This window comes from Heteronotia binoei, chromosome 6 (genome assembly GCF_032191835.1).
Source record: "Heteronotia binoei isolate CCM8104 ecotype False Entrance Well chromosome 6, APGP_CSIRO_Hbin_v1, whole genome shotgun sequence".
Taxonomy (NCBI): domain Eukaryota; kingdom Metazoa; phylum Chordata; class Lepidosauria; order Squamata; family Gekkonidae; genus Heteronotia; species Heteronotia binoei.
The window spans coordinates 104,025,066-104,040,525 of NC_083228.1; the positions used below are offsets into that span (position 1 = coordinate 104,025,066).

General features: G+C 41.9%; 1 protein-coding gene across 1 annotated transcript in view; it reads right to left on the minus strand.

Annotated features, from left to right (window-relative positions):
- Positions 1–4,737: 4,737 nt before the first annotated feature.
- Positions 4,738–15,460, minus strand: part of SLC9A9 (solute carrier family 9 member A9) — a 464,704-nt gene continuing 453,981 nt past the window's right edge. The window contains exons 15-16 of the mRNA XM_060242307.1: positions 8,592–8,697; positions 4,738–6,865 (exon numbers count right to left, since the gene is read on the minus strand). Of these exons, the coding sequence (XP_060098290.1) occupies positions 6,656–6,865; positions 8,592–8,697 (316 nt within the window). The 3' untranslated portion in view covers positions 4,738–6,655. The remainder of the gene's footprint in view (positions 6,866–8,591; positions 8,698–15,460) is intronic.

Here is a 15,460-nt window from a genome sequence, read left to right on the forward strand (position 1 = left end):
GAGAAAGATGTTATTAGTTTAACTCATGCTTGAGAGGAGACCAATGGAGCATGATAACAGACTCTAAACTTATTACATTTTACAATTAAGTAACTTAGGGTTGCTAAGTCCAATTCAAGAAATATCTGGAGACTTTGGGGGGTGGAGCCAGGAGAGTTTGGGGGTGGAGCCAAGAGACATTGGGGTGGAGCCAGGAACAAGGGAGTGACAAGCATAATTGAACTCCAAGGGAGTTCTGGCCATCACATTTAAAGGGACAGCACACCTTTTTAAATGTCTTCCTTCCATAGGAAATAATGGATAGGGGCACCTTCTTTTGGGGCTCATAGAATTGGACCGCCTGGTCCAATTGCTTTGAAACTTGGGGCGTACTTTGGGGAGAGGCACTAAATACTATACTGAAAATTTGGTGCATCTACCTCAAAAAACAGCTCTCCCAGAGCCCCCAAAACCTCCAGATCAATTCCCCATTATACCCTATGAGAATCGATCTGCACATAGGGAATAATGAAGTGCTCAGCAGACGTTTCTCTCCCCCCACTCCACCCTGTTTCTGGTGACTCTGAAGTGAGGGATTGGCCTCTCTACTCACATATTGCTGCCAACTTCTTCAAAGTTGCACAGACACACCATCCCAAGAGGAAGCCTTTCAATTGGAGACTGAAGCCTCTGGAGGTGGAAAGGCACATGGTCCTCTGGGGGCAGGGTTTTCCCTCACTGGCCAGCTGACTGGGGACGGGAAGGAGCCTGGGAAAGCGGAAGAAGCCCTGCTGGGACCTGGGGATTGGCAAGCCTAAAGTAACTTTATGACAGACACTCACCTTCAATCTCCAGTTCTGACATGTTTATTGCCTTTGCTGTTTCCCCACCAATTGAACCCATGCAGATAATAACCAGAGACCCAACTTGTTATTCTTTTAATCTGTTAAACATTTTCACCATTTTGCATGCCTTCTTACTGCCCACTACCTATATGTAGCACTGTTCACTGTATGCCATTTCATTGTCTGATGAAGTGTGCCTGCACACGAAAGCTTACCCTGAATAAAACATTGTTGTTCTTCAAGGTGCCATTAGACTCTAACTTTGTTCCATTTTGATGGTTGTTTGTTGCTTTAATAGTAATATGATTTTAATTAACTAAATTATATAGTTAAATGTATAAATATAATATATATAATATATATAATATAAACATAAATGTAGCACGGCTCACTGTACCCCATTTCATTGTCTGACAAAGTGTGCATGCACATGAAAGCTTACATTCTGAATAAAACTTTGTTGGTTCTAAAGGTGCTACTGGACTCCAACTTTGTTCTAAATTATATCGACATATTATGACCTGTTAACCTCCCTGCAAGCAGCAGGATGAGATAAAAATTGAAGTAAATTAAATAAATAAGTTGGACAGCACTTTACATCCACATATGTAGGTGAGTAATTAGTGGTTCCACTTAGAGAGGTCTGAGCAAGGAATAAGATGCTAAAGGCTACAAATATAAAGGATTTTCAAATAAAATATAGCTATCAAACAAGTCCTCAGTATTTAATAACTTTAATTTAAACAGACAGAACACACAGCTCTCCTGAACAAAGCCTTAAAGTTAGTTAGAATAACTGCCATTGCTTTTGTTGGACATATACAAAAATTAGTTGCAGTTCTGGGGGACTGCTGCATTCATATCAATAATGATAGTCAAGACGGTAGTTAAATCTGAAGAACCAAAGCCTCAAATGCTCATTACGGAAAAGAGTCAGTTTGCACAGGACAATGTGAGACTTTATTCCTAACAGCTTCTCTATGTGGAATGCAGCATTCTTCTCTTCCCACCCCTTGAATTTTATCACCGTGTCATTTCAGCCATGAGAAAAAAATGGAGGAGGGGAGCAGAGGGTGGGAAATTGATTTGTGCTTCCTGTTCCATGTGCTTCTTGAGAAATTGATCTCCCAGTGGGGAGAAGTGCAAGATTGATTTCAGATGAGATGGAGAAGGATGGGGAACAGGAAGCACGTCCCATTCTCTCCACTCAAATTGCATCAACGTCAAAAAGGTTCACAGAATTGCAGCTTTATATAATCCATTGGCTGGGCTGAGTTCTATTTCCCGTAAACTATGTCTAGTGTAACTTTATTTGCTTGCCACTTGTGAAGGACTACAGGGGCAGCCACCCTGAAGCCCTGTGATAACCAATGTTCCCTCTAAGCTGCAGAGTCTTGTGAGCAAAAATTCTACTTTGTGAGCTACTGCCATTAAAGGTGTGAGTGACTGCATACATTAGTATGATCTAGGGGTCATCCTTCCTGAGCTAAGACAAAAATGTGTGAGCTGAAGGCTAAAAATCTGTGAGCTAGCTCACCTTGACTCAGCTTAGAGGGAACACTGTTGATAACATTCCAGCACCCACATGCCTGGTGAATTTCTTATTATGCATCATAATCTCAGAAGTCCTCCATAAACCAGCAGACCCAGGTTAAGGTTTTATCTATCCATCTATCATAAGTCCTTTTTTAGATATCTCCACTCTTAGCTTGGACCACTGGATGTGAGGGCAATCTGGCTGTGACATATGTCACCCCACTGAGTACCAGGGTTGATTTGGCTGATCTGGCTGGCTAAGTGAGTATTCTTTACTTCTCTCACCACTCCATGTGCTTGAATTGGTCGGGGCCTGAGTGGTATCAATGACCTGAAGCTGTGCTAGGTGTGTTAACCAGCTGAAGTTATACCAAGTGCTGAACTGTGGCTTCTGGCTGTATCATTGTTGGAGTTACGATCCTCTGCTTTCATATATTATGTTTATGAGATTTTAAATTTGTTGTGTTTAATTGGATATGTTTTATTTATTGTTATTGTAATGTTTTAATGTTGTAACCCGCCCTGAGCCCGCCTTGCAGGATAGGGCAGGGTATGAGTCTCAAATTAACTTAAATTAAATTGCTCTGGAAACTGTGCATGCGGTGGAAGAGGATAACCATCCCAGAAAGGAGTGTACTGTTCTTTGGTGAAGGGCATTCAATAACTGTGTTCCTCTGCTAGAACCTCCAAACAAGCTCGGACCACTGAGTGTTCCAGACAATTGCGGCTTTCTCTGAGAAACTGAAAAGAAAATCCTTCCATATCTTCTTGATCCAAGTTTCACATTCTTAAGGTTCTTCATTCCTCTCCCTCTTTGTTGCAGCTAGATATAACATAGCCAGGAGCTATAAATTCATGATTTCTTTTTATCAGGGTCATATATTAATGGAGCCAAAAGATATTTTTCCTTGTGGGGACAAGGATCCTTTGAAGCAAGTTGATTCATGTTTTTTTGGGGAAAAAATGAAATAAAACCGCCTTTCAGTTCCTGATCTGCTGTACAGTACTTAGAATTCTCATTTTTAAATTTATGCTTTAAAGCAGCTGCTGTAGCATTACATTTCACCAGAAATTAATTAGACTTGGAAAAGCAAGATTAAAACTTGATTATATTTAAGTTTGTGTTGCTGTTTCCATCTGTGATGAAACCGAAACCCTTTCCAGTTTACAGTTATTCACTGTTTCATTAAGATGCCTTGACATTTATTCTTACAGATCACAGACGTTCAGAATTATGAGTTTTTGTTGCATAAACGTTCCCTTATGGTTTAGCCATCATGATAGGAACATTTGTATGTCATTGTGATAGCGACCTGAGACTACATTTCTAAATTAAGGGGCGGTAATGTAAACTAGTACAGAATTAAACATGCTTATTCTTACTTATTCAATTTACTTGAACTCTTTGTGCTGAATTGCAGTAAAATATATGACCTCTAATGTTAATGGTTTGTGTGGAATGTTCTGGGAGATTTTTGGGTAAGGTGTTCAACACATATGAGAAGTGACATGTTTTGTGTTAACACCTTGCTCAGAAAGCATATGAGGGGGACCCCAGCGCTAAATTGCTAGAAGTCATACAATGGGAAGTGTAAGGATGGCATGAACTATAAAATTTTGAAACACTTTCTTCATACTTTGCTTCTCCAGATAGCTGCTTCTTGTCCTTTGGATTGCTTCTTGTACTTCCAGCTGTGTGATGTTTCTTTACAGCAGGACCTGTTAAAAACAACTAGTTTGTATATCCTACACATCATAGTAATACATGTATAAGAATGGAGTGCTAATGACAAACTGCTTCAGTCTGCTTTACAGACTTTAAATCTATGAAGTCTAGTCCAGGGGTGGCAAAACTTAGAGCCACATAGAATAAACATGAACACCAGATGTTTGAGAGCAGGAAGAAAGGAGTGAAGGAATGAGATGGAGGAGGGAGGGAGAGGTGGCAAGGAAGCAACTTTAACTTTGAATGCATTCCCCAAGTCGTTGGCTGGCTTGTTTTTTTTAAAATCAAACCATAAATAAAGAAATAAATGCCTTGCTAAGCCAGAGAATGGGATGGTGAAGGCTTCAAGAGCCACATGTGGCTCCTGAGCCATAGTTTGGCCACCCCTAGTCTATGTTGGAGTGTTATGAGTAGGTGATTATTTGTGGGATGCCATAGAATACATCTACCTAACTTACTCTGTCTGCACTGAAAAGATTTCAGTTTGGATAGACATCTCTACTTTCTCTTATCTTGTTAAAGAAATGTATATGTACAAAAAGCATATAGATTAATACTTAGGGCTCTCAACAGCAGATACAATCTATCTGATGTTTCTGAAAGTTCCTGCCCCCCTACCCTTTCTGTCCACTAGCTGTGATACAAAGGCAATTGGAAAATTTGTGTAAATATATTTGATAAGCCAGGATACCGTTCAGAATTTAACACAACAGACATATGCAGAACAAATTTACACTTAGTTATGAGTCATACAGATACATGTGGGACAAGATCCGTCCCCCCATTGAAACAGATAAAGGATCTATGAGAATAGAAACAAAACCACATGTCCCTAGAGTCCCAGAGGAGCCAACCATTTGCAGATGTTGGATGATCTTCTTAATACTGGAAGAAATGCACAACCAGATACAACAAATGTAACCACAGGAAAGGGAGAAAACTGTACTGTGGAGAACTGTACGCTGTCATATGGAGGCCTCATTCCCTAGTTGGCAGTTCCTGTACTGATTCACATTGCAGCTGTTGTGGATCACCATCCCTCTAGCATCCCTCCCAATACTGATCATAATATGTAAGGCTGCAGTTCATAGGTGCAAGTATGAATTGACTTGCCAGGCGGGCAAACGCACCCACTGTCCATCTCTGACCTTTCCAAAGTACCAGAGTCTGTCCAGAAAGACATCTAACAATATTATCCACAGCATGTATTTAACAATAACCATCCTATCTATTGCTCTCAGTCCATATTGTTCAGTGCATGCCACTAGTAGGCCATTCAAATAGTTCTTCAGAAGCACAAGTTGTTCTTTCAGCAGATTTATATCCTTCTAAGCCCATGGAAGTCAATGGGCTTAGAGATGTTTAGGAATGGAGTATTTAGAGCTCCACCACATCCTAATGAGCAACAATGTTTATGTGCTCATGATGGATGATTCAGATAACCTTTTCTCCATGCTAAGTGCAGAATGGTCATGCATCTAAGACTGTCTAGGACTGTTCCATTCTTCACTAAGTTGCTAGAATGTGAACAAAAGATTTTACATACCTTACCTTATAATTGAATGCATGATCTCTCTCTCTCTCTCTCTTCACACAGATTCCATAAGTAATAACTGAACATTAGAATCCAATGAAAAATTGCTCAATGTCAGCACGCAACTTTGCATCATGAAGCTACTGCACAGGAAAGGCGACAAATGGATTGGTGAAGAAAGCATAATTGCTGTCTACACCAGCAATCATGCTCAATCACAATAATAATATCAAGTGCCTCTCTTATTGATCTGTTTAGGCCTCAGCAGCTCATATATCAATGCCTAGGGTCTTCTTTTGTGTGCACTATATTATTAACCCTTTATCAGTAAAACGCCACAGGCTGAAAGAATCCTAATGCTCTGTGATGGTGATGGGAAAAGAAACCCATCAGCTTCTATCAAAGAACCATCCATTTCATGCCACAGACACTATTTGGAGCATGGAGTAGCCAGATGAATTCGTATCCTTCCCTCTACTGAATGAATTAGAAGAAAAACATACAAAGACCTGTGTACATATCTTATGTGAGATTAGACCGGCGGGAATAATGCCTGATCAGAGAATTTGGGTTGGATCCTATCACTCCCCTCTGCCAAATCTTTCTCCAACTGAGAAAGACATCCTGCAGCCATGAAAAGCTTCATCTGCTGGAGAAAAGTTTTCTTTCACTGGCAAACATTCTTCATTGGAGGAAGTCTTTCTCTGTTGAAGGAAGACTTACTGGGAGAAAGGTATGGGATCCAGGGTAGAAGAAGAGAATCATAGGTCCCAGCCTTATGAGTGCATATGACATTGGCAGGCAATAATTCCATTATTAAAAATGCCCACTGTCAGAAAAATTAACTTTAGCTGCATAATGTATAGGATAGTAATACATTCTCATTGCTCCAGGCTTCAGGGACAGATTCAGCAAAGTTGTACTTCTTTTCAGTTTGCGCCCTTAATACATTTTCAAGCTTCTTGTTAACTCTGCAGAATAAGCATGGCTTGCATTCCTTCTTGTGCTGCTTGTCATATATATTTTCATTGAACTTCAGGCTGAGGATTCCCATGGAGAAGGTTCAGATTTGAGTTCATATCCTCCTAAGCCAAGATCCCCTTCATAAATGTTTTCTTTGCTCAGAGGGTGGGATGCATCTGCTGAGCTCTGGGCTGGCATTGGAGAAGAGTCTGAGGTTGCACAATTTATTGCCAGTTCATCGTTATTGACAATAAAGTCCATATCATCATCCTTCAGTTGCTCCTATATTTATTTTTAGGAAAAAAGAAACAAATGTTACTCATCAATGAAAAACAAAAGTCTCACAAGATGGCTTTGTACTGTCCTCATTAGGTTGGGTTGGATCTGATTTGGACAGTTTATCGAATTCCTGTATCAGATAAGTTTGTCTTATTTTAACAGAAAAAGGGAAAAGGACTATCTAGGAATTTAAAGCCTCACCCTTAGGCTCTGTCTGGACAATGAACACCCTTTTAAGATGGTTAAAATTGATTAAAATTTCACCATAAATAATCTTATGCGGAGCTACATCAAACTTAGCCCCACTGCATGCACCCAAACCCATTTTGTGCAAAAGTCTGGATGTGTGCAGAGAGGGTCTTCCCATGCATGCAAAGGGTCTTCCCATTCATTTCGCTGGATAAGGCAGCTTCCTGTGGTCTGAGAGGTTTGTACATGAAATTATTCTTTCCATTCAAGTGAACTGGCAAGCACAAGATCTGCATGTGCCCACTGGCTTGCCTCAGACATAATGTGGAAATGTGGTGAATTTTAACTATGGTTATTTTGCAAAACCTGGATTCTGCTTGCAGATTATCATACACTGCTTTGCCTCAACAAATGGTGGTTTTATCTTTATTCTTTCCCTACCTCTCCCAACAGCTATGGTTGGTATTAAGGGTGTGTACTTCAAAAATTACCATTTTGGTTTGGGTTTTTCTGCAGGGCATTATGCTGGAATTTCAGGAGGACATCCTCAGTTGTTAATTATTAAACATAGTCAAACTACCAGCCCTCATGGGCCTTTCAGTTTTTTTAAAAGGAAAAAGAAAGAGGCAGCTGCAGGATACATCTTGCCGGTAAAGTCTTCATTGCAGTGGCTGGTTCTTCTCATGTTAGAGCCCACCCAATTTGCAACAACTGGCAAGGATTGGCTACCTGGCCTGCCTGCATTCTTTCAAGGCTTGGTCCAGTGCCTGTGGAGTAAGTAGCTTCAAAAGGCTTCTTAGGTCTTTGGAAACCTTTGTAAGACTTTGGGAGCTACCTCCTCTCCCCAGTCCTGAAACCGGTGCTGATATTCCAGGTGGTAACTTTTCATTACTTCTGAAATTCTGAGAGCTGAGTCAAAATGCTAACTTGGGGTATATTTTTGAGGCGTAGGTATATCTGAATTCTGGTTTTGTATCATGCCCAAATGAACCCAGTGGAATATGAACAGAGTTCTGTATCCAGGTTATAATTTGTTTATTTGTTGTTCCCAAACAGTGAGTATAACATCCATGATTAGGGCTTACGGTATTTTAAATCAGACCCTAGCTTAGGAAGACACCAGAAAAATAAAGAGTTGATTTCCATGTTTTCTACTTCTTTTATCAGGCCAATACAACAGTCAATTCTTTCTGAGGGGAGGAGAATGCAATATTGTAAAGCTGAGCAGCTTTGCAATAGTACATTGATGTTAGTTGAGTTGTGAGGTCTGTATGTACTGAAGCACTCATGTGCTTAATTCTACATGAAGCTAATCAGTATCATATGTTAATGTGAACTGGCCCAGAAATGGAACACAGGCTCTTCATGTGGCTTGAAGTCAAGCAAGGTCTTTTAGGTTCAGAAACCAATATTAGGTTGACCTGGCAGGAATAAGCTTCTGTTGAGGGAAAGCTGCAAACTATTTCATATCTTCTATTAAAAAATCATTTTAGTAGCTCCACAAACTAATGCAACACACCCACACAATTTGTGTACTTACCCCATATGCTCTAGGGCTAGTTAGCAATCTGGCTACAGGATTACACCATTCTGGTAAAGTTGTTGTAAGTGGTGGCCCAGCATGGGTGAGAATGGGCTTCAAATATCTGAGCAATCTGTTAAGGACTAATTTCATCCATGTTTACATGATACTGTTAGTCACCTCAAACACAGCAGATAGCGGTACAGTAACTCAGATATGGGTGCTTGCCATCATCAGCAAAATAAAGATGACAATAATGTATTTTAGTTCATTTTCATATGTCAGGATAGGAACATCTCTACTGAAGGATTTGTTTCACCTGTAGATTAGGTTAATGTAGAGAACAGTTACTTTGTCGATTCCAGTGCTCGGTAAATTTTCAGGTAGACATGTATCATACTGTTATGTTAACTACATGCTATTTTGAAGTTAAACATGATTGATTGGCCTTCATAATTAAATTATCAAAGACAACTATAACACCTGTATTCTTCTTCTGGGGAGTGTATGTGCCCATTCCCATGTCAGAAAATTGTGTGGTTACATGACAGGACTCCCTGTGGGCTTGTTTGAAATTTTGAGAACTGGTAGCAGGTGCCAGAACAAAATGGATCCTACTACAAAACATGGGGAATTTTAAAAAATGTTAGGAGGTTCCAAGTTCATCATCCTCTTGAATGGGTGTTTCTTGTAGACACAAAGGAGATGCCTCCTGAGCTCTTCTGAAGCACCTCTTGCTCCAGTGAAATGGATAAACACCAAGAGTGGCTCTTTGCTTTAGGGAAACAAATTTGGCACCAGGAAAAAAAGACTGGTGCGTGCCATGGCTCTTGTAGCATATCCGTACTCAATGGTATATGTCATGGCATTTGTAAAAGGCAAAGAAGTTAATATAAATTATGCTGATTACCATGGCATACTGCAGATACAAGAAGTGTATATTTTAAAAATGAAATTAAACTATTAAGGTTAAAAAAGTCCTTTGTGGCACCTGCAATAGAAATGATAGTTCCATCTCACTAATGGACATCTAACCAGTCTTTCACCACTTGATCTCTCTATACACAGTCCAGTTCACACATGCACTGCTAAATGAGCAGAATGACTCTTCTGCCTTGGATCTGAGAACATGTGGATTTGACTGCCTTTGCATGAAAGTCACTGCTTGATACTATAGTAGTCAAGTGATAAATTAGTGTGGAAAAGCTCTTGACTCCAAAAAGTTTTGATTTCAGGTGATCTGAAATATCTACCTGTGTTGTTTGATGTGAGATATTCTCTTCACACATCTCTTTTTATTTCTTTCATACATATAAACTCCATTTTTCAGCCAACCTGGCTCCCATAGCAACTTAGAATAACAAATCAATCAGATTAAAATATAGTGAGACCCTATTAAAATTGCAATTAAAATAATTAAGAAAAAGCAGCCTGGTGTTATCTTAAAGGCTAACAGATTTATTGAAGCATTTTTTTCAAGGTCAAAGCTCACTTTATCAGATGCATGATGTGAAACCTCAGTCTGTAGATACACATATCCACAGAGTATAAGGGACCCCGCCCCGCTTGTGAACCATGGGTTAAGGAGGGGCCATGAAATGCAAGATACTTTTTGTGACATTTCCACACAAAATTCAACTGTGCATAAGCTGCCTCAAGTCAAGAGGAAAGGCAATGCATAAATATTTTAGTCAAAAATAAATAAGCACAGTGACCATTTATGACGTCATCACAGCTGGTGGTACGGTCAGTGACACAATACAGATGTTTCAAGATCCTGTTTATTATGATGAGCTTCCATCAATATGCCTTGAATGCCACACAATTCCAAGACCTTTTGAATCCCAAAGGCCACAGACTTCAGGGATGAGTACGGCAAGCTATCTTGGCCTATCATTTTCATCTAGCATCTGTGATGTCCTGAAGAGGTGCCCCCATTGGCAATTTCATGCACAAAGCATTCATGATGCAGCTGCATGAACCTCCTTGCATAAAAGAGGCAAATGGCTAGTAATTGTCCTGTGTCTTCCGCTTCCTTCGAAGGGCCCACTCAGCATTTTGCGAATAAAAATCAATGCCCCCCTTTCAAGACGCAAAATGTATTTCATGAAATGTTAAGTAACTTCATAGCTGGGGAGTGAGTATTAAGTTGATTTCTGTAATATGTGCTTTCTCAGAATTCAACACATTCATTTTACACTTCACACTTCAGTGCTCCTTTATATAAAATTATGTAAATACTCCAGAAACAGACTCATGCCATTCTTTTGCACCTGTCGTTCCACTCTTTTTTATCCAAAAGTGATTTATCAGGATAAAAGAAAATCTGTTCATCTTGAGCAATTATATTGTCCTCATATCTGTCAAGAATGATTCCCTCTAAGATCCTTTGAAACTGATGTATCCTTTGCTACCTTTCCACCAAATGTTCCCCCCTCACCAACGGTGTCAAGGGAAGCTGGTTGTCAGCTGCTTGTTCAGTGTATTTAAGTACCCTTCCTTCTGTTAACTGGGAAAATCAGCTTTGATCTTAAGCGAGAAAAGAAAAGTAAAATAAAAAGGCCCTAAAGTTCAAAAAGACCCTAAAATCATGTTATGCAATGACAAGACTACTCTGGCTAGTTGAATTTAACAACAATTTCTCGTCAGGGTGGTTTCCACTCTTTGGCTGTTGTGGTTATTGATACAGTGCAGTGGCAACAAGTTGTTCATGTGGCAGGTTTCCTAGCAGTTCTGCTCTAGTCCCTCAGCAGCAGCCATCTCCTCTCCCCTAGGCGACCAAGTCTTTTTTAAAATCAGCAATTGATTATCATTATCCTTAATAATAAAACTGTAGCAGTATTGGCAAAATAGAGCTCTACCATTGGTTGAAACCTGACCTTCAACAATCATTGGCCTATCACCTGTCACTTCACACCTCTGTACACCTATCAGCTCATTCCCCTGTCACCCACCCACATCAGCCCCAGAATGTTGGAAACAACTGCCAAACCCTCACATACACTCTTGCCTCTGATAGGCATCTCAGACACTTTGGAGCTACTCTCCTTCAGAAGCCCTCAAAAATGGCTCTTGCTGTTCTGCACCATCCTGAACTGCCTCCAGCCTGCCGATGGCTACCTGGCTCTGTCAGCCAACAACAGCGAACAGCCCACCCCCCACCAATGGCCTTAAGCCAAGTCAGAGTGGCTACTGCTGTCCTGAGCCCTCATAAATAGCCTCCAGTTCAGTGAGTACCTTGGCTGTCCCCTAAATGGCCCACACAAGCAGCTGACAACAGCGTCCAGCCCTTATCTCTCTCACAAATGCCACCAACACCACTCTGACTCCCCCTGCAAGGCCCACAAAACAGCCCACCAGGCTGCCGCTCACTCTGAACTGCTTCCCAAGTTCAGGCATCACCAATCACCCTCCTCTGCCCTCCTAAGGCTGTGCTCACAGCCCAGATCCTATACATCCACCTCTGACACGGCCTCAGAGCTCCCATAGCAAAAGCCTTCTCCTGACCCCTTGACAGCACACAACCAATGTTCCCTTTAAGTTGAATTAGTGTGAGCTAGCTCACAGGTGTTTTTTTAGCTTCCAGCTCACACATTTTTTCTTAGCCCAGGAAAAATGGTCCCATAGCAAACTAATTTATGCAATAGCTCACAACTTTAATGCCAGTAGCTCACAAAGTAGAATTTTTGCTCACAAGACTCCACAGTTTAGAGGGAACATTGCACACAACACCTCCAAAAGGTTTCTTCTGACACATCCTGACAACTCCTCGCTGACCCAACCTCTATCAAGGTACACAGCACTGTTGGAGCCACTAATGTCTGTGTCAGCCAGGTGTGTGTGTGTGTGCGTGGAGGGGTTTCACTATTGTGCTGGATTGCCCAGCAAGGATTTTGTGCTGAGGAGGGAGAGAGTTGGCCTCTGTTGAGAAATGCTTTACCTTGCATGACACAGGAAGGGGCTGCACCTCAGGGATGGAGCCAGGCCATGGTGGTGGTGGTGGGGGCAGCTTTCAACAATGCATTGCACAGCCAGGATACTGTGCGGGTGGGGGGAAACACACAACATCACCAGCCTCTGCACAAAATCCCATTAATAATTCAAATAACCATTATCCTTTACAATTCCTGTCTTGCTATAGAGAGAAAATACCTTCACATTCTCTGCAACTGACACTGGCAGGCTGTTAATGAGTCCAGAGGGATGACAACAGCAAGGGCTGTGGCTCAGTGATATAGTGTCTGCTTGCCATGCAGAACCTTGCAAGATCAATCCCTGCCATGTCCTTAAAAAACTCTGCATGAGACACTGAGAGCCTGCTGACACTCTGAGTGCACAAAACTTACCTTGCGGGATCAGGGGTCTGCTTCTGACAAGGTGGTGGGTGGTGGGAGGAGGCCCTTTCAAGGCCTAATTTGCCTTTTGCAACAGAATTCCTTGGGTCTACTCCTGACTACAGCTGCCAGCTCCAGGTTGTTGGGCAATTCCTGGAGATTTTGTTGTAGAGTCTAAGGAAACCAGAGTTTGGGAAGGGAGAGGCCTTCACTGAATATAATACCATAGAGTCCACCCTCCAAAACAGTTCTTTTCTCCAGGACTGGGAGAAGAGCTGTCTGGAGTTCAGTTGTGATCCCAGGAGATCGTCAACCTAGCCCTGGTACCCTAGCCCTGGAAGCACCCTCTGGGTGACTTGATGCCACCTGACTGGCATGACTTAACCAGAGCAGGCTGTTTGCTTCTGTTCAGCAGCAGCCCCTCCCCCCATGACAGCCAGTGTGACTTCAGTTGCCAGGTCCAGGTTGGGAAATTCCTGGTGATTTGAGGGGTGGAGCCTGGAGAAGGTGGGTTTGAGGAGGGGTGGGAACCCAGACAGGTACAATGCCTTAGACTCCACCCCTAAATCAGTCGTTTACTCCTGGGAACCACTGTTGCCAATCTCCAGGTGAGGGCTGGAGACCACTCAGAATTACTACTGCTCTCCGGATGGCAGAAATCAGTTCTCCTTGAGGTGGGGGGTGGGCAGAGTGAATGCCTTCACTCAGGTGGGTGGGAAGATAGCAAAAGGAAGGCACTCGCCCACTGTATCTTTCTAGAGCCCATTGTATTTTTCTCCACAATGGGTCTTACTCTTAGTATTGCTATAATGTCAACACAATGTGAGTATCAAGTTATTTGAATTCACAGATTTCATTTAAAAATTCTTTAGTCTCTTTCATTGTAGAGACATAAAGGGAAAGGCATATCTGCAACAAAAGGGGCTAAAGATTTGTTTTTTAAAAAATGGAAGCTGCGTGTTCACAGAGCTGGAGACACTGTGTTATCCTGTTACATCAATATAGTATGTCTCAATTGCCACTTAACCACTCCCCCCAAACAGCAGGTGAAGGAAATGGCTGTCAAATGGACAGGGTTAAAGAAAATGGCTGTTTTGTGGGCAGGAAAATGCAAACTTCCATGGCAGCCATCCATGCTTTACTCTTCCCCTAAACTTTGCAGCTAAGCAAGTTTGAGAAAGATAAGAGAAAAACCAGTTAAACCTTGGGAAGTCAATGAACACAGGGCAAATAACCTGTAAATCCATTTACAGACTGGGACTTTTCAGGTCCCTCTGCCAAATGCAGCATACTCATCATATCTTCAAAAAGCCACTCTTGGAAGTTGGAGATGCTTTTCTGAAGTGGAATGCAACATGGCCTAGGGCCAGAGGTGTAGTTGTAAAGGGAAGCTGTTAATTCCTGTAAGCATGCTTAGAATCAAAACAAGATATTTACCAGTATCCCTTTGGATCCTGGTTGCTGTTACTTATTAAGGGTGTGACCTGGTAAAAATGAAGCATTTTTTCCCAGTCACATTGCATATCTTTCTTTCACTGCACTTTCACTGGACATCATAGTGTTTAATTTTGGTTGACATAACCTAAATTCTGGAAAGTTAATATATACCAATTTAACCATAGATGTTCAATCAACATGAAAGAAGTTTATTTCTTTTTGAATCCTGTCACAAAAATATAGAAATAAACAAATTGCCCAAGGAACATTTCAGAGGATTTAGTCTTTCTTTTTTAGTCCTGAACAGACTGGTGCCCACCATTGCAGAAGAACTCCTCCCAGAGAGCCAGTGCGGCTTCAGAGCTAACAGGAGCACCACCGACATGGTATTTGTTCTCAGGCAGCTCCAAGAGAAATGCAGGGAACAGAACAAGGGTCTGTATGTGACTTTTGTCGACCTTACCAAAGCTTTCGATACCGTTAGCAGGAAAGGCCTGTGGCAAATCTTGGAACGTTTAGGATGTCCCCCAAGGTTCCTCAGCATGATCATCCAGCTACACGAAGACCAGCGAGGCCAAGTCAGACACTGCAACGACCTCTCGGAGCCCTTCCCAATAGGCACAGGTGTAAAGCAAGGCTGCGTTCTCGCGCCAACTCTCTTTACGATCTTCTTTAGCATGATGCTTCAAAGAGCCGCAGTAGATCTAGATGAGGACGATGGTGTCTACATCCGCTATCGCACCGATGGCAGCCTGTTCAACCTGAGGCGACTAAAGGCACACTCCAAGACAATGGAAAAACTCATCCGAGAGCTACTGTTTGCTGATGATGCTGCACTCGTCTCCCACTCGGTATCAGCTCTGCAGCATATGACGTCCTGCTTTGCAGAGGCTGCCAAGCTATTCGGCCTAGAAGTTAGTCTGAAGAAGACAGAAGTTCTCCACCAGCCTGCACCCCAGGAAGATTATCACCCTCCCTGCATCACTGTGGGTGAATCAGTTCTGAAGACAGTCCAGCAGTTCAGCTACCTGGGGTGCATCATCTCCTCAGATGCCAAGATCGACAAGGAGATTGACAACAGGCTGGCAAAGGCAAACCGTGCATTTGGCCGACTGC